Consider the following 21728-nt stretch of genomic DNA (forward strand, 5'->3'; position numbering starts at 1 on the left):
CAGAGGTCTTCTACTCTAATAACATCCAACTTCTTCACACCTACTCTTGTCCTCAGCAGTCAATTGTATTAGCTATAAATGGTAAATTCCAAGATTCATCACTCATACTCTTTCCAGACATCAATGGCCTCTCAGTCAGCTTACTGAACACAACGTAATTATCAACCCAACAAATCTTGCAGCTGCTTCTAACTATTGTTGGACATCGGATACGGACAGGACGGAAAGCAAGGCTGTGGCGTTTGCTGCATTTCCTGGACTGTTTCACTGCGTCTGGAAATAACAAACAAACAACACTGGGCCACTGCAGAAAATAAGATGGTTTTAGAAGTTTACCCACAATCCACAAACAGATAAAGGCAGAGACTGTTGCATGGACGGGCAGTAATTCTGACTGCGTGTCTGGGTTCTGCCACAGTACAGACAAGTGCCCTGAGTCACCTCTAGCAGTCCAGGAGTTTCAGATGGCCAAACCTTATGCAGCCAGTAGCTCAGCCATGATGCAAAAGGAAGGAGCGACGAACAAGCCCAGGTCTACAAAGTGACACTCAGCAGCCGCTTCTAATCCACGTAATCATCCTGTCTGTCCTTCGCCAGAGGCAGAGAGGGAGCTACAGGAAGCAACGGAAGACGTGATTGCAGGATTACTTACAGGTCAGAAAACACGTCCAGAGAGTCAAGGCTGCTTACACGGACCACACCGAGAAGGATCCAACAAGAGTCTGAGGTCTGAACTCTCTCAATTGCCTTTCTAGTAATCCATCTGCACAAAACGTTGCTGAAATGAGCCTCCCCAGGAATGGCTGCGGGAGCACTGAGATTTGTTGTGGTTTGGGGTGGTGGGACACCCACAACTGCCACTCGTAACATTGCAAAGAACAGTAACACCGACCAGACAAGGGCAGGGCAAGGAACGAAAAGGTGATGTACAACTCCACTGTGAGCGATACACAGACCATGCAGAGAGCTGCTCGCCCTCCAGAAGGTCTAAGAATCCAACTGGAGAAGTTTCCCCTGCTGTAGGTCAGAACCTCAGCAGTTTCCCACAGAAATGTCTCAGGAAGCGCTGCTGGGAACAAGTGCACGTTGGCGGGGCTTGCGGGACGCGGCACGGCCTCTGCTGCACTGCGGCGGGCGCACTGCCACATCACCACCCGCGCTGGAAGGGAGAGTGCTCTGGGATGGACAGCAGTGATGTGAAACGCATACTCCTCAGGTCCTAAAGCAGTACAGTAGACCATTATCAGTAAATAAGTACAAAAAGAAGAAAAAAAAAAGTCCTCTTGACAATGCACAGCGCAAGTTCTTCTTAATTCAGTTTATCTAATGCAAATCAGTTTAGCAGAAAGGAAGTAGGTGAAAGTCTAAATGACAACAAAGGTTCAAGTCAGAGCAGGAGGTTTAGAGACTTGATTTGCTATTGTTTCCTAGATCCTTCTCCTAATTTTAGAACGCAAGGAAATTCCAGGCAAGACATTGTGTTGACCTGCTAGAGTCTGCAGGCTGGAAATAACGAAGGGAACGGAACATCTATAGCTCGAGCTTCTCGCACTTCTGCCTACAAACTTCAGTGGTCCCAAAATAGACGCGCCGCTCCCTAAAAAAACACTTTTCAGGAATAAAACCATGCTGCATGTTGCACTGCACGACACGCAGGAACCGTTTATTGACACGGCAGAGGTTTCAAAGGTGACTGTCGGTGGGGCAAGCCGGTACTGCGAACACGGACCGCAGTTTTGCGACAGTTAAGCTCTGCTTTCCCAGCCAGGTCATCGAAACCAAACCCAGTGACACTTCCCTGCACAGCAGTTGTAGCCGTGCAGCTCAGTGGGATCTAACAGCACAAACTGCGTCACAGGCTTTCCCCAGCAGAGCTGCCTGACCCAAGGGCAGCCAGCCGCACCCACACGCCTGCGGCCGAACGCAGACCAGCCCTCGGAATCAGGCTGTCCCACCAACTCTGCTCCAGGGAGACATCTACTACCTATAACGTTCCAAGATAACTTGCTTTGGATGCTACTTTTCTATATTGGTTGAACAGCATGTTTTTCTCTCCCAGCTTTTTCTTTTTTTTTTTTAAAAAAAGGTATCAAAAAACCTCCAGTGCTGATGGGCTGTTATCAGACCCGTGCACAAATTTCCATTTGAACAGCAAGACTGCAAGATTAGGGCATCCCATTTCTTAAGATTCAGTTAAGTTGGACTTGAATAACATATTTTGATGTGACATAAATTCAAACTAGTCAGAGTCATCAGCAGAGACCACAAAAAACAAATGTGGAATTACAGTGTTCCCACGCAAGAATTAACATTTTATATTTGAAAAAAAAAAAAAAAAAAAGAAAGTTCAGCAGAACCCAAGTAAGCCACCATGGCTCTCAGAGTCTCACTCTGACTCGAAAAGACTTCTTGTTAAATGCCAGGTTTTCAGAAAATTAACAAGCAGTTAGGAGTCTGTTCTCATTTCTACCAGGACTATAGTTAATATGATGTAACATACGGCAACAGGATGCAGCCAGGAACTGGTTAGTCTGCAAAGCCTGTATCTAACACGACACATGTAACTTTCCAGTTCATCATTTTGTGAACTGGGTACTTCAACTCATAACTCAACAGCCAAATTTACAAAGCCAGACTGCACAGGAGCTTCATCCGTGACACTGGAAATGCAGAACAAATTAATTTTAAATTGTTAATGCAACTAAAAGTGAGAACTTCAGCAAAGAGAGACTCCAGCTTCTCTGGAGACTGGCAATTATCCCTTTTCTAATCACGTTAACCTTGTTTCATATAGCTGACAAAAAAGTCACAAATTTAGCACTGCACTGAATGTCTATTGAGGCGAAACATACACAACTTCGAGATTTTCTGAACACCAAAAAAAAAGGAAAAAAAAAATAAAATCACCAAATCGGCATGACCTCGATCTGGCCCAAACCAGACTGATACAAGATCAAAAATAGAAGTCTGAAGAAAAAAACCCAAGCAGCAACCTTTCACCGTTCCCTGGCACACCCAGAAGCCTACGGACCACACGGAGCGGCCCGGGATGAGCGCGACAGGACTCGGCACACAGGAATTCGGCCGGCTCAGCACGACGGAGCGTGGCAAACAGAGAAAGGCTGAAGCCAGAGATCGGGGGCACACCAATATCCCCACAGCACAGCTGGGTAACTTGGGAGGAAAAGCCTTTGTCACTTAGAATACATGGAAAGACACTCTACTGCTGAAGTACGTGAGCAGTCTACAGCACGGCAAAGATGGAAAACAACTACACAACTGGCCTGCACATCGGATTCCGAGGGCATGAACTCTTCCCATGCCCAGCGCCCTCGGTAACGTACCGACTGGCTGAAAATTAGCGAAAGGTGTAAAGAGCCCGTAAAGCACCGTAAGCCGAAAGACAAGAAATACTCCACGAAATCATAACATTGCAAAAAAGAAAGAAAACACGCAATAGGGGCTCTGCGGCACGTTTTCAGCCGCGACACCCTCCTTCAGCAGCCCCTCTAAAGGACACATGAAACAAGCACATGAGAAGTCATCCAAGAGTTATCTATGATTTCTGAAATGAAACGGAATTACTTCCATCTCTTTAAGAAAAAAGGCCACTAGTATCCATGGATTTTTCAGTCAAAAGGGACAACGCAATAATATCCCTCTAATCCTTTGTGTATCACAGACCTTTACCACAGAACCATGAAATAATTCACGTTGGAAGGAACCTTGGGAGGTCTCCAACCCACCTCTTGCTCAAAGCAGGGTCAGCTACGACGTCAGACCAGGTTGCTCAGGCCTTTGTCTAGTCAAGTCTTTCAAAACCTGCAACGAGGAGGATTCAAGAATCCTCTGGGCCCCTGGGTCCACCATTAATCATCATCACATCAGAAAAAGGTTCCTCGTTCCCACCTGGAAGCATGTAGTTCAATGGCAGCCTGTGCCTCCCGTCCTCGCTCACGCACTGCCGGGTTCCATCTCCGTGATAACCCCCATACACACTGGCGGCTGCTGTGACGTCCCTCCAAGCAGCATTTTCTCCAGGCTGAAAAAGTCCCGCTGCTGCGGCCTGGCCCGTCAGAGCAGGCACTTCAGCCCCTACCCACCCTACGGACCGTCCCCTCAACTCCCACCAGTTGGGCGATGCCCTTCTTGTAGCGTGGGCCCTACAACGGATGCGGCCTATGGAGTGCGGAGTAAAAGGGACGAGCTGGTGGAGCAAGTCCAGAGGAGGCCACAGAGGTGCTCCGAGGGCTGGAGCACCTCTGCTCTGGAGACAGACTGACAGAGTTGGGGCTGTTCAGCCTGGAGAAGAGAAGGCTCCAGGGAGACCTTCCAGCACCTCCCAGTGCCTAAAGGGGCTCCAGAAAGCTGGAGAGGGGCTTTGGACAAGGGTGTGGAGGGACAGGACACGGGGCAATGGCTTTACACTGGAAGAGGGGAGATTTCGATGGGATCTAAGGAAGGAATTCTTCCCTCTGAGGGTGCTGAGGCACTGGCACAGGTTGCCCAGAGAAGCTGTGGCTGCCCCATCCCTGGCAGTGTTCCAGCCAGGCTGGATGGGGCTTTGGGCAACCTGGTGTAGTGGAGGGTGTCCCTGCCCATAGCAGGGAGGTTGGAACTAAATGGTTTTTGAGGTCCCTTCCCAAACCATTCCATGATTCTATGAATCATTCCCCCAGTCTCAGAGTATGCTCCTATCGACACGCCCCCTATGCTGTTGGCACCTCCATGACGCCAGGAGGACCCCGCTAGACCCTGCGAGGAGCTGAGCTCTAAATACACGGACCAAGGATGAAAGCTGAGCACTTTGAGCACAACTTCCAACAGGAAGAGTGGAGAGGCGGTGGTCATGTACAAAGACTGTTGTTAGCAGTAGTACATGCAACATTAAGTCAAATTCACAAGTCTTTTTGCATAACCAAATAAAAATCTTCAAACGTCTCTTTTTTGCTGTTGCCAGGCAATTACTGAAGTGTGAAACCAGGATGAACAATGGAAGAGAAATACCAAAACTTTAGAGACCCCTGACTGTGACAAACCTTTTGCAATTAAACCACACCAGTCACTTGGAAGCTACACTTACGTGAGTTACGCAGCTGCCTGCTATAAATGGGTTGGGTTCCCAAGAAACTCCAGGTAAGCCAACCAACCACCCCGAGCCATTTATTCTGCTCCTGTTAGAGCACAGGACACCAGCTTGTCAGCAAGGTCCAGTCAACCACAATTAAACTGGAAAGACTCTACCTCTGTCTTAACGATGACTGATGCCTCAGGAACTTCGCAAGACCCACTTCAATAATGAAGTACCATGATATGGGCAGAAGTGGGAAAGGAGGAAAACCCACTGCAATTATTAATGAACCTCTTGATTCAGATCACAGCCTTTGGAGTCATTTTATAGAAGAAGAATATCAGGCTAACAGAGCAGAATCACTGCTGTGACAGTCAAACTATCGTCATTGCAAAGGGAAAGAAATGTCAGCTTCAAACGGAAACGTTACAACCAGCGAAGCAGAGAGCTGTCCTGACCACACAGCACTCATCTTCAACAGTTAGGTCAGTTCTACTCAAGGAACGTTTCCAAACAGCACACTCTGGTTTTATTCCAGGTTATCCAGAGAAACAGTAACAGGCTCAGCCAGTTTACGAAAACAAGAAACACTGGTAGCACCAAATACCGGCTCCGTTTGGCAGCTTCACCTTTGGCTTCTGCTGAGGATCGGAAACACCTGCGTATTGAGCAAGTCCTGAGCCTCACGTACTGATGGTGAGGCCCACTGATCCAGGACACATCTCCTACTGACAATGCAAGGATGCCTGACCCCACTTTGCAGAGTTTCTCACCCAGCGAGACCCAAAAGCACAGAAGTCCCTGACCCCATGGAGCTCAGTACACACAAGTGTTTTGCCTGCACTCCATTTACAAGCCAGGTAAGCCCAAGGCTCTGCCTCTGGTCAGTGGGGTACTCCTGCCCGGGAAAGCAGAGCGAATCCAGGAAAGAGGAAATATCTGATTTAGAAATGAGTTTCTGGCCTCACGTCCTCAACATGTCACAACGGCTCCCCAGCAAACACGGATGTGTGGCACTAGAGATGGTGCTGGCCAAAATTAAGAGAAGGAGACGCCTAACTCCTGAATAGAGACAGAAACCTGACAAGTCCCCTGTATCCCTTCCTCACCCATTACGTGAGGACTCTGACTGTCCAACTCCAAAACTGGCTGCACCAGCCACCCCCTGTTCTGCAAGAGAGGGAACGGAGCCACCACTGCCTTCACCACACGAGACAGGCATCTCAACTGCCTACGGACACAGCAGAGTTTCCAGCTAAATTAAGAAAGCAGAGTAGTTTCCAGAAAGTCAATGTCTGCAAAAGTGCAGAGTACGTTGCAGGGACAGTGAGTGAGGGATGCAGATTTCCAAATCCAGCAGTTCACTCAAAAAGGCAATTTGCATCATGGAGGCAGATCCAGCAGAACCACAGAATGGCTGAGGCTGGAAAGGACCTCTCAAGATCAGCTGGTCCAACCTCTGCTCAAAACACTGTCAGCTACAGCAGGTTACCCAGGGTTCTGTCCACTTGGGTTTTAAATATCTCCAAGGATGGACATTCTGCAACCCCACCGGGCAACGAGTTCCAGTGTTTGACCATCCCTTCAGTAAAAAAAAAAAAAAAAAAAAAAAAGTAAAAAAAAAAAAGTGTTTCCTAAAACTGTTTCCTTATGTTTAAACAATCCTCTATTTCACTCTGTGCCTACTACCTCTTGTCCTGCCATTGGACACTGCTGAGAAGAGTCAGGCTCCATCTCCTTTGCTGCCTGACATCGTGCAACGTCAGGTAAAATCCCCGTGAGCCCCCTCTTCTCCAGGCTGAACGGTCCCCAACTCTCTCAGCCTCTCCTCGCATCACAGATGCTCCAGTCTCTTACTCATTCATGGCCCTTCGCTGAACACACTCCTGTATGTCCACGTCTTCCCTGCACTGGGGAGCCCAGTACTGGACACAGTCCTCCAGATGTGGTTTCACCAGTGTGGAGCGGAAGGATCCCCTCCCTTGACCTGCTGGAAATGCTCTTCCTAACTGCTGGTCAATTTATGGTCCACCAGGATCCCCGGTGTTTCTGCCAAGCTGCCTCCCAGGTGGTCAGTCCCCTGCTTGTACTGGTGCACGAGGTTACTCCTCCCCAGGTGCAAAAATTGGCATTTCCCGTTGCTGAACGCCATGAGACTCCAGTTGGCCCATTTTTCCAGCCTATCAAGGTCCCTCTGAACTGCAGCACAACAATCCAGTACGCGCAAAGTCACGCACGTATGTACACAGCAAAGTGACAAAGGGCCCTCGAAAGCCCAGTCCCATCTGTACGAGGTCCTGGAAAAGGTCTGAAGGAGATTCCATCCTTCTCTCTGCAGCCAGCATCCACCAGCTAGTTAGGATTTTCAGCTTCCATACGTGACGTGCTAATACGGATCCTGGGCTGCATCAAAAGGAGCATGGCCAGCAGGTCGAGGGAGGGGATTCTGTCCCTCTGCTCTGCTCTTGTGAGACCCCACCTGGAATAATACTGTGTTCAACTCTGGAGTCCCCAGCACAAGAAGGACATGGAGCTGCTGGAGCGAGTCCAGAGGAGGCCACGAAGATGCTCCGAGGGCTGGAGCACCTCTGCTATGGAGACAGGCTGGGGTGAGTTGGGGCTGTTCAGCCTGGAGAAGAGAAGGCTCCGGGGTGATCTTAGTGCAGCCTTCCAGTATCTAAAGGGGTACTTTACCTACAGGAAAGCTGGAGAGGGACTTTTTACAAGGGCGTGTAGTGATAGGACACAGGGCAATGGATTTAAACTGAAAGAGGGGAGGATTTAGATTAGATCTAAGAAATTAATTTTTCACTCTGAGGGTGCTGAGGCACTGGCACAGGTTGCCCAGAGAAGCTGTGGCTGCCCCATCCCTGGCAGTATTCAGGCCAGGTTGGATGGGGCTTTGGGCAACCTGGTGTAGTGGAGGGTGTCCCTGCCCATGGCAGGGGGGTTGGAACTAGATGATCTTTGAAGGTCCCTTCCAACTCAAACCATTCTGTGATTCTATGACTCTATGATTCCGCTGCAAGGACTGAGCACACCAACACTGCCCGCTGTGTTACTTCTCCTTCAACACAGGCTAAGGGGATCCAAGGCAGAGGTTTCGCTAACTTTCCGACCCTGGAAGTGCCAGTGATAAGGACAGGTCCTCCTTACATCTCATTGCTCTTAAGAGAATTTCACATCCAACTATCAACCCTGCCAGTACAGTCCCACTGCCTGCAGCAGGACAGCACATGTTTAATTAAAGGCAGGATCAGACCGTGTAGCAGGAAAATAATTACAACTCTCATGGTGATTCACGAGCAAGGAGAGGGCCTGGTTTCCCATGCCACCAGGGGCTGGGCTCACAGCAGCATGCGGCAGAGCTCCATGTCTGTCCCAGCCAGAGGGAATGCCCGGGACTGCCACCGTGGGCAGGAGGTGACTGTCAGCAGTGACATGCAGCAGCTCAGGCAGCTCCTCGAGAACGCTCCCAGCAAAACCAGATCACGTATTTGAGCCTCGTGTTTCATAGATTCATAGATTCATAGATTTCTAGGTTGGAAAAGACCTTAGAGATCATCGAGTCCAACCATCCCTAATCCCCATTAAACAATATCCTCAAGTAGCTCATGCCACCCTATTCTTAAACACATCCAGGGATGGGGACTCAACCACCTCCCTGGGCAGCTTATTCCAGTGGCTGACAACCCTTTCAGAGAAGAAATACTTCCTAACATCCAACCTGAATCTCCCCTGACTAAGCTTATGCCCATTTCCCTCTTGTTCTATCACCCATCACTAATGTAAAGAGCCCTTCCCCTACCTCCCCACCATCTTTTCTCAAGTATTTATAGGCCGTAATCAGGTCTCCCCTCAGCCTCCTCTTCTCCAGGCTAACAGCCCCAACTCCCTCAGCCGCTCCTCATAAGTTTTATTTTCCAGCCCCTTGACCAGTTTAGTCGCCCTTCTTTGGACTCGCTCCAGGAGCTCAATATCTCTCTAAAGCGAGGGGCCCAAAACTGGGCACAATATTCCAGGTGCGGCCTCACCAGTGCCGAGTACAGGGGCAGGATCACTTCCCTGCTCCTGCTGGTCACACTATTCTTGATACACAATTCATTCACAATTTCATTCGTGTTTCCTGGTGAAACGCGGCCTTGACATCTTACGCGCTGCCCACGGAGGAAGCGGAGACTGTCCCGCGTGCTCTGCGGAAGCATGTGTGCCTGCCTTTCCAGCCTTGGAGACCTACAGGCGGGAGAAGCGTGAACAGAACAGGGATCCCCCCCGTTTACATCTCTGATGAACGAAGAGCTGCTCTTTCTGTGCCAGGGGGATTGCCTTTGGGAAAGGCAGCTGTACGAGGGACCGGCGCAGAGCTGGGAGCAAAAACTGCAAAGAAAAAAACGCTTGGGAGATGATCGGCTCCAAGGTTAAACTCCGTCCTTTCAAGTCACTGTGCTCAAAGCCAACACCTGACGGGTGAAGCCACAGAACCAGAAAGACTTCTTCTATCCCAGCGCTGGGCAGCGCAGGCCGGGTGCCAGCCCCGGAGGCTGCCCGGCTCCGCCGCGCAGCAGGAGTAAGGCCACCTCCAGCAGAGCCAACCACCGCCACCGAGCACCAGGTTGCATCACCAGAGCAGCCAACTCCAGACACACCTTTCCCTGCATTGAGAGAAACAACCCAAGCAGTGTACAGTCCCGGCACAGCTGGATTCCAGGAGAACCGCTCCACCTGAAATCTAGGGCGGGTAAGGGAGTTAAAGGCAGCAGAGGTCAAAAAAGTGATCACCACCGCTGAGAGGTGAGAACATCGGTTTTGAGCTCCGTCGGAGAAACTACACTCAGCTGACTTGGGGAAGCCCTGGCACCCCGGAAAGGGAGGCACAGTACTGCTATCCCGGTAGACCCTGGCACCTGGGCATTCCTCACAGAGCCCGTGCCACCCGAGCCACCGTGGGACGAGACCACAGGCAGTGGACACAGACCCATTTACCACCCTAACAAGAGATCTCCCCAAATAACCGACTCCAGCTACAGCAGCGTTTCATTCTCCGCCCCTCACGGAGTTTGCCACAGACGCCGAACTGGCCGCAGCCTCTCCCAGCCACGAGCTCGTCACCGGCACCCGACCGGCAGCGACTCGGCAGAGGCCCGAGGGGAAGCAGCTGGTGCTCTGCCAGAGCACACGCCGGGCACAGCAGCCCTCGGCCGAGCTTTGCTCCGCAGCCGGGCTGCCGTGGGCAGCCGCCTTCCCCGCGCTCCAGCAGGGACGGCAAAGGGGGTGCTCCTGCCCGCCAGCCCCCCCAGCGCAGGAGAGGGACGCTCCCTGCCTGCCCGCCCCGGCAGACCCACGGGGAGGAGATGCACGGGTGGGTCTGGGGGGCAGGGCACCCCCCGAGCACGCCGCCACGGCAGCCACTCCACGTGCCCCACGCATGCCAGAGCCCCAAAGCGGGAGAAGACCCACCTGGCACACCCTGCTGCCACCGACTCAGCCCTCCCTGACGCAGACCGGGCGATTTCCGACTGTGCAGCCCCACGTATCGGGCCCTGAGGAACGTACTGCAGATGTACAGAAGCCCTTAAGCTCAGGAACGCGTTCCAGCTAAACAAAGCACCTTGTCCCCGAGCCAAAGGCTCACCAGCTGCTTCTTCCCAGGCGTCCTAAGCGGGGACGGCGGATCCCTCTGGGGCCTGGACCGTGGCAGCGTGCTCCCGCAGACGGCTCGCTGCCGCCAGCACAGCGCGGAACCAGTGGGATCCTCTGCTCCACACGGAGCCACAAACCCATCTGGGCCACGGGGAGGAAATCCCCACGCCAGAACCAGACCAGACACTGCAATTAACCACCTCGCTCCTGCGAAGGGCTGGGGGGTTTCACCCCAGGACTGCAGCGATTCACGGCCTCCGACGGCACCTGCAACATGACGGCGGCACCCCGCGACCGCGCAAACAGAGGGCCAGGGCGTAAAACCAGCGCCCGAGCGACCCGCACCCCCAGTCCTGTGCTGGGCTGGCCAGAGTCCAAAGGACAAGTGCCACCGACGCATCAGCACTACCTGCAGCAGACACGGAGCATCCAGTGACGTTTTCTGCTGAAACACTACAAAAGCATTAATCTGAAGAGACTCATGAGATCATTTCATGGGACGGTGTTCTGGCTACAGATGAAGAAGCAAAACCTAATAGAATCATGGAATGGTTTAGGTTGAGAGGGACCTCAGAGACCACCCAGTTCCAACCCCCCTGCCATGGGCAGGGACACCCTCCACTACACCAGGTTGCTCAAAGCCTCATCCGACCTGGCCTGGAACACTGCCAGGGATGGGGCAGCCACAGCTTCTCTGGGCACCCTGTGCCAGTGCCTCAGCACCCTCGGAGGGAAGAATTTCTTCCTTAGATCTCATGGAAATCTCCCCTCTTTCAGTTTAAAGCCATTAATATATCCCAAGTACTACTCAAAGACCTCTTCCCCTTTCTTACCCAGCCTACCACTCATCTCCCCCCACCCAGCCCTCCCCGGCACATCAGCACCTCAGCAACAGCCTTCTCCAGTGTAATGAAGGAACCTCTTCCACCCATCGAGTTCTCTTCTTCTAAACCATCTCCTGACCAAAGAAGGGTCAACTAGCAATTACGAAAAAGTAATTTACTTATCTGTAATGCCACAAATATTAGCAACAGGGAAAAATGCCAAGAGTTAGAAAATGACCTGTTCCCATTGTTTCAAATTGGATTGTATTTTCTTGAGGCGGAAATCATACCACCCAATAAGTTTATACAACAGATGCATCTCCAGCACAGAGAGGCACCATAAAACAATAAACAAAAAAAAATCCAACAAGTAAGCTCTAACCCTGAAACTGGGAAACTGAGACAAGGCAGACAACATCAAGTTTATTAAAGGGTACAGAGCAGGGTATTCAGACTGCAGCAGACTGTACACTCGGGTTCATGGAAGCACATTTGGGGGACCGGACAAGTCTTACAGAAGAACTGAGCGTCCCTGTGTGGAAGGAGACAGCAGGAGCTTCTCAGACATACAGACACAAACAACTCAACAGGAAGAGTACAAAGAACAGGAAGGTGCCAAAGCAGCTCCCAGGGGAGCCGCTCAGACAGGCACCACTAAACACCCTGAACTAGAAATGGAATAAGGAGGAGTCGGAAACCACAGAGAACCTTGCAACGCAAGAGCATTTCGGGCACCACATCCCTCTGCCTCAGCACGCCAGGTGTCTTAACATCCACCATGCTGCTTCACCACTGCTCCTGCCTCATCCCAGTTTCTACTGGGGAGTCAGTGAAACAAGGTCAGAGGAGACCGAAAGAGGTTAACCTAGTCCTGCCTTTATCCCTACCCATCAGTGAAACACCACTCACTTAATCCACTCCTGGCAGATATTCAGACAACAGCCAAAGGGAACTATGAGAGATCTGAAGAGGTGCAAGCAGATCGGGTAATGAGCAAATGCTTTGTAGGGCCACTGGGACACGGCATTTGCGCTTTAGAGACAGCATCCTGGGACAAGAGGAAGGGAAGGTGAATCTGTGCCAGTAACTGTCACTGAGGAACAGAAGGAATCCCAAAGGTGCGAGCTCATTCCAAGCAGGCCAACGCAGCAACCGATGCACCCAAAGACAGGGATGATGCCATTGACCACGACAGAGACGTATCTAGAAGTTTACAATAACTTGGTCAGCTGAACCCAAGGGGAAGACAGAGTAGGTGCTTTCACTGATGACCTCCCTACATTGCACAAAACCAACACGGAGGAAGATTTGGTGACAGGCAGCACCATTTAGGCCACAGTCACCTAAATCTTCATGAAGCTCTTTGCCGCTCAGTATGCCTTTTTACCTCACTGTGATGCTCATTTGAACTTTCTCCAAGACCTGAGCTCCTTTTGAGACCCACACAGGGTAACACACCCACACGCTGTCCAACAACAAAGGTGATTACACACCTTGGAGCTCACAGAGAAAAGAACATTAACAGTCAATCCTTATTTGTAGACCCTAACACATGAAATCACTTCTATGCTCCTCTTTCCTGCTCTCTGGTTTGTATGTCCAAGAGTTTTATTAGCTCTTCTTTCCATAACTGAACCTACACTCAACTGTTACCACTCTGGCACAAATCCTAAATCCCCCAGTCACCACCCAGGATTTATAAGACAGATAGTTACTGCACAGGGAGAAAAGGATGAGGGTGGAATGGCCTGCATTTATTTCAACTTCTGGGCAGCAGCACATCCAGAATATCTGGATTTTGGAGAAAGAAAACCACGTTCATTTGTACACATGAACTTGTACGGCTCCCGAACTCCAGGAGGGAACAGAGAGGCGTGCCAACTCGGTGGGTGCATGGGTCTCGTAACAACCAAGTGAAACCAGTTCCTTGGCTTGCTTTGTTAAACAAATGCAGAAGTGGCAGAGCCTGTGACGCCAAGAGCTCACACGCAGAGCAAGAGCAGGTGCAGACCCCGCTCAAGCCTTAGTGGGCACCAAAGGTGGCTCCGTCTCCTTACGGCACGGAGAACCACGGAAGAGTCCAGTCACTGCTGATTCCCGGTTCCCTGACTTTCTCAGGGAAGGGCAATTAGCATGGAGAGATTAAAAGCAGCAGCTTTACTCCTCCATGGAAGTAAATAAAACCCAAGATCCTCCTTGCCCGCCCCAGATGCCAGGAAATTAAAAGCTGCTCTTAATTAGCTTTGCAAGGCCCCACCTTGTCTTGGGAAAGTGACAAATCCTGCTCTCCGGTTTCACCCTGCTCCGTGCAGCAGGATCCCAGGCTCCGGACGAAGGACACCAATGCTCTTGCCCCAGGCTGATGGCAGCCGAACCGGAGGAACGGCTGAATCCCAGACTGTTGCTACCAGCCTGGAAACGGCCTTGCCAAGACACAAATAGCAACAAGCCAGGACAGGAGGGAATCTGCACCGGACCCAAAAGGCCTCCTCGCCCTGCTGCTCCAGCCAGGTGTCCATCTCTCATAACTTCCAGTGCAAACTAATAACAGCTCACCGGGCAGCAGAAAAAAACACTTTTCTGGACTGGACCCGATTTGTCACGGGAGCTTTGGCAAGGAAAAAGCAAAGCAGAGAAACTGCAGCCCCTGCATGAGACATCCCATGGGCTTGCCTCCTGGGCACCACCACTGCTCAAACCCTTGGCATCCAAGCTGGCACTCTCGTTTCCTCCTTTTGGCCCTCTCTGCGTGATCCCTCAGCCCGCCCCAACCTCACTGCACTTCCGACCCAGGTACGCTTCCAGCAGAACATCCCTCTGCACGCTCCTGCTGACACAGAGGAGAGGTCTCCTCCCTCCTCCACACAGACTTTTTTCAGTCCCTACTCAGCTCCACCCTCTCTTCTTCCTCCACCAGGTCCTACAAGCTCTGCTCCACCCAGGTTTCTTCCAGCCTCTCCCTCTTGCCTTCCCCTACACCAAACCTAAGTGCTCCTCTGAAAACCCAGCAAGAGCCTCTGGATCCCTGTTGATCACACTCCACTCCTGGGCTGTGACCAGCCTCGTCCACCACCTCCAAATTCCTCCTCCAAATTCCAGACTGCGTTCATTCCTTTCTGGTGAGACCTGCACCTCTGAAGCGCTCACGGAGAGTGGACTAAATGAGTCAGGTGGATTTTGCAGCTCTAGTGCAATGATTTAGCAGGCTGTATCCTTGAAACCTACACCCCCAGCCGAAGGACCCGGTATTTATCCTGCTGATGCAGCGTGCCACACGCTCACAGTCCTGCAGAAATCACTTTCTGCAAGCCAGGTACAGCAGGAGTCAGCACAGGGCAAGGCCCTTCCTCCTCTGAAATTCAGACACTCTTGGTGAAGAGCACGGGGAAACTTATCAAATGGAGTTTCTCATTTTCCATTAAATCATGCTGTATCACCCTGGCAGCAAAGCCCTGCAAGAAGGCAGCAGATGCTGCTAACACAGATTTAATCTCCACTTCAAACGACCCGAGTATAGCCACCATAATGAAAAATCTGGACTCAAAACAGGCGAGATTCCACACGGGACAAAGGAAAAAGAAGCAAGAGCAGACACAAGAGTATTCGGCACCGCAGGACGGGGAGAAAGAAGCGTTCACTCCTACAGCTCGGAAGGGAGAGCTGAGGAGAGCGCGGTGGGGTAACCCAGAAGGGCCAGGAGGCAGGCAGGTCATCTAATCAGATCAAGAGCAAAGAGGCAGCATGGAGGGGACGTGGGAAGCTCTGGTGCAGAAGAAAATGGTGCTACAGAAAGAGACAGCCAGTGTTCCCGGACTCCGGAACGAGCGGAATAGAGACAAACAAAAGCACGTCAGACAGGGGTGGCCTGGCAGTGGGTACTAGGGAAGAAAACCCACAGGACTCAGATAAATTCAAACATTTTCGAGGGAAGTTGTTTGCCAACTGTAAAACAAGATGACCTTTCCGAAAGCCGGCCATCCCTCGGTTGTTTTGCTTCAAAAATCACCTCCGCATGGAAGCCTTGCCCAAAAATCCTGCTTGAGCCCTTAAAAACAAACTCACTCCGGTCAAACTTGCGACCAAAGACCACAGGTACTCTCTCGTTCTCTTTTTTCTGACTGATCTCCATTTGCTGCTCTCCCCTCAGTAGTCCTTTAAACTCTTCTCCCAAGGAAGGGGTACAGGCAGCCCCGTTCTGTGAAACAAGCACACTTAACCCTTTCCTCCCACCTTCCTTCATGGCACGCACGATACTCCTCCCGGTCTCTCTCTCTCACGCAAAAGGCGTGTTTCCATGAAGCGCGGCCCAACTGGAAAGCATCCTCCTCACCTCGACCACAGACCTCTGCCATCGCCCTCCCTCAGGGAAAACGTGCCCAAATCGAGTACTGCTGTCCTCTCCTTCCCTGGAGGAAAGGCAATTTATATTCAATTTTCATCCCATACCCACCTTAGATAACACGCCGATTCTTACCGCTACGTTAGGCATCTGTCCCTATCCATACGGAACGCCCTTCCCGCGCGTGATTTCCATGCCTGGAACCAGACAGCGCACCTCTCCACTGCTCAGGTAAGTTCTATCAGCACAAACCATGAGGACACACACTGGTCAAACTGCAGGTGGATCTAACCTCACATCCTCATCCCACCAAACCGCAGATCTCCTTATCAGCTGCCTCCAGACCACCCACGGCACCAGCTGGAGGAAACTTGGTGAGGGGCTGGAAAGGGGAAAGACTGTGGGGCCCAATTCTGCTCACTCTCCCCGCCACGACTCCAGGGCACAGCATCTTTGGGCAGGCAGCATCCACCAGCTCCTTGGCTTTTTTCAAGAGCAGCTGGCACTCAGGGGTGCTCTGCTTGTTTCCCCTCCTGTTCCACACCTGTATGCATCCGACACACCTGGCTTCGGAGGGAGGGGGCACTGAGGGATGGGCTGAGCCCCGTCACCACTGGGCAAAGCCCACCGCAGCTGCAGACAGTACTTGGTACAGAAGAGTGGCAGCACAGCGAGTCCAGAACAGAATTTCCTCTAAGTCTCTCCTGGGACACACAGCACAAGCAAGACTGTATCTATATATACTCATTTGTGGATGTTTGCTCTCTCACAAACTGGTCCACTTCTTTCCTGAGCTCATGTAAACTTTGAGCATCCGTTACATCATATGGCAAGTAGTTCCACACTTCAGCTTCACTGCATTTTGCATGAAAAAATATTTAACTTATTCTGAACTGACCCCTTTCTGGTTTTGCTTAATGCCCTCCAGCCCTGGTGCAGGAAGCCACAGTGGTCAGTTGCTCCCTGTTCACTCTCTCCAGGACGTTTCTGATGCTCCAGACCTCTGCCATCTGATGGAGGAATGGCACTAGCTTTTCCAGACAGATTGAAGAGATCTTGTAAACGTTCATATTCCTTGTGCAAAAGCTGTTGCACAGTGGGTCTGATCATGCCATTTTCTGCTCCCCATTCTCTGTATCTCTTCTGACATTACTGCCTCCCTTTCGAGACTAGACATTTGTTTTTCTAATAATTTCTATTGTTTTTCTAATAATTCTTTGCCAGAAGAGTCTAAAAATTTTGGGGAACTCAAACACCAGAGAGGAACCCATGATCCCAGGATAGGTCACAGCAGGAGCTCTGATGCTCCCAAGCCAGACAGACGTAGGAGCTGGAGTTAAACAACAGCGGTCACCAACAGAAGCTCTCTGGGTGACACGAGGAAGGAGGCACAGTGCTTAGGACAGACACGCAGCACCTGCTTCCTCAGACAGGATGATACCTATCTGACCACAGAGTGAATAAAACATTGCATTTATAATCCAAAAGGTGCTCTTCAAAAGCAAACCAAAGCCAGTCCAAAGGGGTTCCATGTAAACAGAAGGTAGGACTGTGCTCGGCAGGACACGAAGGAGCTGAACACCACACGGACCGGGAAGTTCGCTGCAGGTGTGTCGCAACCAGCCTCCTCTGCTCATTCGTGGGCCCTGACCTGCCTATAACACACGTTCTCCAGCAGTTTGAGAAATATCCCCGTCTAAAGCATAACAAGATCCCACGCTACACGATGGAAGAGAGCTGACAGAGTACCACACCGGTGACTCCATAACCAAACGACGTGCCCTCACAACCGAATCTCACAGCAGCCTGGCTCGCAGTGATCCGAAGGAAGACAAGCAGGAAAGAGAGAATGCAAAAATATTGGAGACATCAGGAGATCTGCCGTTCCGATGCAAGAGAATCTGCTTAGGTAGGAATGCATAAATTGAGCGGTTTAACAAAACTGAACCAAATTATTCTGGCCTGAATCAAAAACAAGTTTTGGGTTGTACAGTGATTCGTTTCCCAGATTTCATGGCAAATTTCATAACACGTCCAGAACTCGAGAGACTCTAAAACAAAAAACAATCACCTATTTCTCAATTTTTTAAATAAAAAGGTGACTTGGTGGATATTCATTGACAAGCACCTATACAAACAAGCTACAGCCAAATCCTTTCTCTCTCTGGCTCAGGTAATGCTCAACTAAACTTTTTTAAAATGGTACAATTTCTGCAGGGATACGCGGTAAAACTTCCTGCAGAATACCCCGCAGCCCAGTAACATCTCAAGGCCTTCTCCCTCCTGAGAGGCAGGTTCAAATTCCAGTTCCTGTTTGCAGCATCCCGTGCTCCAGCTGACCCGGCAGAACAGGAACGTGACCGTTTGGGTCCCTGCGGAGTGGCACCGCAGGGCGCAGGCACAAGCGCTCGGCCTGTGCCCAGGGCTCCTGCCCAGGGTGCCTGCACCCACCTGGCAGCTGCCTGCTGAGCCCATCTCCAGTGCTCTGCTTCCATGGAGGAACCATGGCAGCGCCTGGCACCACGCTGCGGCCTCGTCCCCGGTGCCTCTGCGGCCGAACGGAGCCGTGGAGGAATCACAGAATGGTTTGGGTTGGAAGGGACCTCACAGACCACCCAGTTCCAACCCCCCGCCATGGGCAGGGACACCCTCCACTGCACCAGGGTGCCCAAAGCCCCATCCGACCTGGCCTGGAACACTGCCAGGGATGGGGCAGCCACAGCTTCTCTGGGCAACCTGTGCCAGTGCCTCAGCACCCTCAGAGGGAAGAATTTCTGCCTCAGATCCCATCGAAATCTCCCCTCTCCCAGTTCAAAGCCATCGCCCCGTGTCCTGTCACTACACGCCCTTGTAACAAGCCCCTCCCCAGCTTTCCTGCAGCCCCTTTCCGTACTGGAAAGCGCTTCCAGTCGCAGGCAGAGGCTGAACTCCCGGGAAATACGCGCAAAGCCCCGCGACGGCTTTTACCGAACGCACTCGGCACCTTCCGCGGGTCACGGGCTAAACCGGAGCTCGCAAACCCTCGCGGGCGGCTCACGGGCGGCTCGCTGCCCTAACGCGCTTCTCCCCGGCGGGCGGGAGCCCCGGGACCCCAACGCGCCCCCGAGCGCCCGCGGCCGCCGCTCCCCCCCCGGGACTCCCGGCCCCGCCGGTTCCGGCAGCCGCGCTCCCCACCGCGGTCGCGGCGGAGGGAAGCGGCGCGGCCGGGAGGCGCGGGCCGGTAGGCCGGGGCAGCAGCGCCCGCCGCCCCCGCTCACGGGCCGCCGAGAGCGGCCTCCGGCGGGGCCGGGCGGCGGCCGCGCTCCCCGGGCCGCAGCGGACCGAGGCCTCTGCGGGGCCCCGCGGCCGAGCGCCGGAGGCCCGCGGCGGGCCGCGGCCTCACCTTGGGCAGCTCGCGGAGCTGGTTGGCGTCCAGCAGCAGCTCCTCCAGCGAGCGGCTGTAGCGGTAGATCTCCTCGGGCACGGCCTGCAGCGAGCAGTGCCGCCGGTCCAGCGCCTCCACGTGCCGGTTGCAGCGCCAGAGCGGCGGCATGCAGCGCAGCATCGCGCCGGGGCTCGGCCGCGCTCGGCCCGCGGCGGGAGCCGCCGCGCCGGGAAGGGCCGTGCCCGAGGGAGGGCCCGGATGTGCGGGGGGGGGGGGGGGGCGGGCGCTCCGCGGCGGCTGCGGCTCCGCTCTCCGGCTGCGCCCCGGCCCGGCTCCGCGCCGCCCCTCGGGCCTGCCCGCCGCCGCCGCCGGGGCCCGCCGCTGCCGGTCGGTGCTGGGGCCGCCCCGCCCCCCGCGAGCGTCCCTGGGAAGCGCAGCCCGCTCCCGCCGTGCCCCGCGCCGGGCGGGGGGGCCGTGCCCGCCGGGGGGGGGGGGGGCGGCTCTGCGGGCGGCACCGGGCGCTGCGGAAGGCGGTGCCGGAGCGACACCCGCCCGGCGACACCCGCCCCGGCGGCTCGCGGTCCTCACGCGTGAGAAGCGGCATCCGAAGGCAAAAGCGTCCCAGGTTTCACCCGCGGTCAGAGCCGTGATGGTTTCCCAAATAACACCCCCCCCCCCCCCCCAATTCACTCTTATCCAGTTTATACTGCGAGATATTAGGAAAATACTTTGGAAAAAAAACCCTGTGCCCCCGTGAAGTTCCGCGAGGCATCAGCGCTTCTCCTTCAGTCCGCCGAAAGCGCAGGAAGGCAGGCAGAGCATGGAGGAGGCTTCGGAGCTCCAACAATGCCCGCACACAAAGGGACGCGGGCCGAGGGAGACACGACGGGCTTGTAAAGCAAGTGCTGCAGAAGGAGAACCGAAGAGCATCAGCGCCCATCTCCCCGCGCAGACGGGAGGGCACCGCCGAGACGACAGGCTCAACATCCGCACGTGCATTCCGTCCCGGGACACCGCCCCAGGTGTTGCTTTGCAACAAAACGTAAAGCTGTTACCTCCGAGTTGTCCACAGGACAATGCAGCCCTCCTTGTTCTCACCCGGCATTGCTCTCACCGTTTCCCAGGCCCTTTACCACTCCGTCTTTGGTGCCCAGTTACTTCTGCTCATTTGTCACCTCTCCCTTTCCCACCTCCAGCCCAGCTGTGTCACCCGGTCATTACGCTCATCTCCTCTCCAAAGGAGATGCTGTCCCAGCTGGTTTTGCCTTGCACACAGGTCTCCAGCTCCACGCCGGCTCTTAGAGCGGACATTTATCTCACAGTAAAACTTTTAGAGATCAATTGTTCATTTCTCGCTGTTCAGATGTGGCATCTCTTCACACACACACTGTGCAACGCTGGGCAGAGCCCAGCACCCCAGGAACAGCCCTGGACACCAACCAACCCCAGGCAGTACACGGGCTCCTCCTGTGTCCTCTGCTTTCCTCATGCTGCAGAGGCAGAACCGTTTCTGCAGCAAGCAGAAGGGTGAGGGCACTGGCACGCGGGAAGAGCAGACGGAGGGGAGAGGTACCAAACAACTGCAGGGCCCTTCAGCCTCACTGTTGGTAATGGGCCATGGCTGTGAAACTCTGAAGGAAGGAATTTTTAAACATTTGTGTTCATTAATCTTTCATTTGCCTCAATTGCAGTGTATTCTACCATGGAGAAATCACACCACATTAATTTTTTTTTCTGGGCAAAAGTACTGAGTGGTATGATGCCTCAGTTGGCGTAGCACCCCAACAGAAATCACGAAACTAGCAAGGAAAAAAAATGTGTGTGACTACAGGGACTGTAAGAGAGATGACGAATCAGCCATCAGGAAATAGAAAGATGAGATTTAAGTTTTAGGACCGGCTCGTAGCATTCCCACCAAAACACAGGAATGTCCCAGCTACGTCTCCTAGAAAACAGAGGAGCAGCACAACAAAACAAAAACTGTGATATTGCGAAGCCGGTTTCACTAATAGATCTGCCTAAACTTCAGCACAAGTGCAAGGTTATCTCAGAAACAAAGAACAATCATTTCTGCTGCGCATAAGCTCACAGGTTAGACATGACGTAGGAGAAACAGAAACAATTCACCCAGGACAGAAAGCACCCCAAAAAGGGTGCCTGTGAGGGACCCGAGATGACGAGGACTGTTGGGATGTATCCAGTGACAGCAGACAGGTGAGCAACTGGTCACACAGGTACTTGGGGACATCTGACATGCCGACGTTCTGGTCACTTCTAGTTCAAGAAAAAAAAAAGAGCTTATAAATTGTGTTCCTGTTCAGACTGCCTTCTAGAACCACCAGAATAACTGAAAACTCTTAAGGAAGCAGATTTTATAAATTTGATTCATCTAGCCTATGAAAGCACTAATAATAGCAAGAAATCATATTCTATGGAAGCGCACGAGTAAGGGTAAGACCAGAAACGGACCCGTCTAAGCCAAATGAAGAT

At 52.8% G+C, this 21728-nt stretch overlaps 1 protein-coding gene across 1 annotated transcript in view; it reads right to left on the bottom strand.

Moving 5' to 3' along the window:
- SCRIB (scribble planar cell polarity protein) overlaps positions 1-19418 on the bottom strand; it is a 112341-nt gene extending 92923 nt beyond the window's left edge. The window contains 1 exon segment of the mRNA XM_086630835.1: positions 19257-19418. Coding sequence (XP_086486961.1) covers positions 19257-19418 — 162 coding nt within the window.
- Positions 19419-21728: the final 2310 nt, after the last annotated feature.

This window comes from Tauraco erythrolophus, unplaced genomic scaffold (assembly GCF_009769465.1).
Source record: "Tauraco erythrolophus isolate bTauEry1 unplaced genomic scaffold, bTauEry1.pri scaffold_52_arrow_ctg1, whole genome shotgun sequence".
Taxonomy (NCBI): domain Eukaryota; kingdom Metazoa; phylum Chordata; class Aves; order Musophagiformes; family Musophagidae; genus Tauraco; species Tauraco erythrolophus.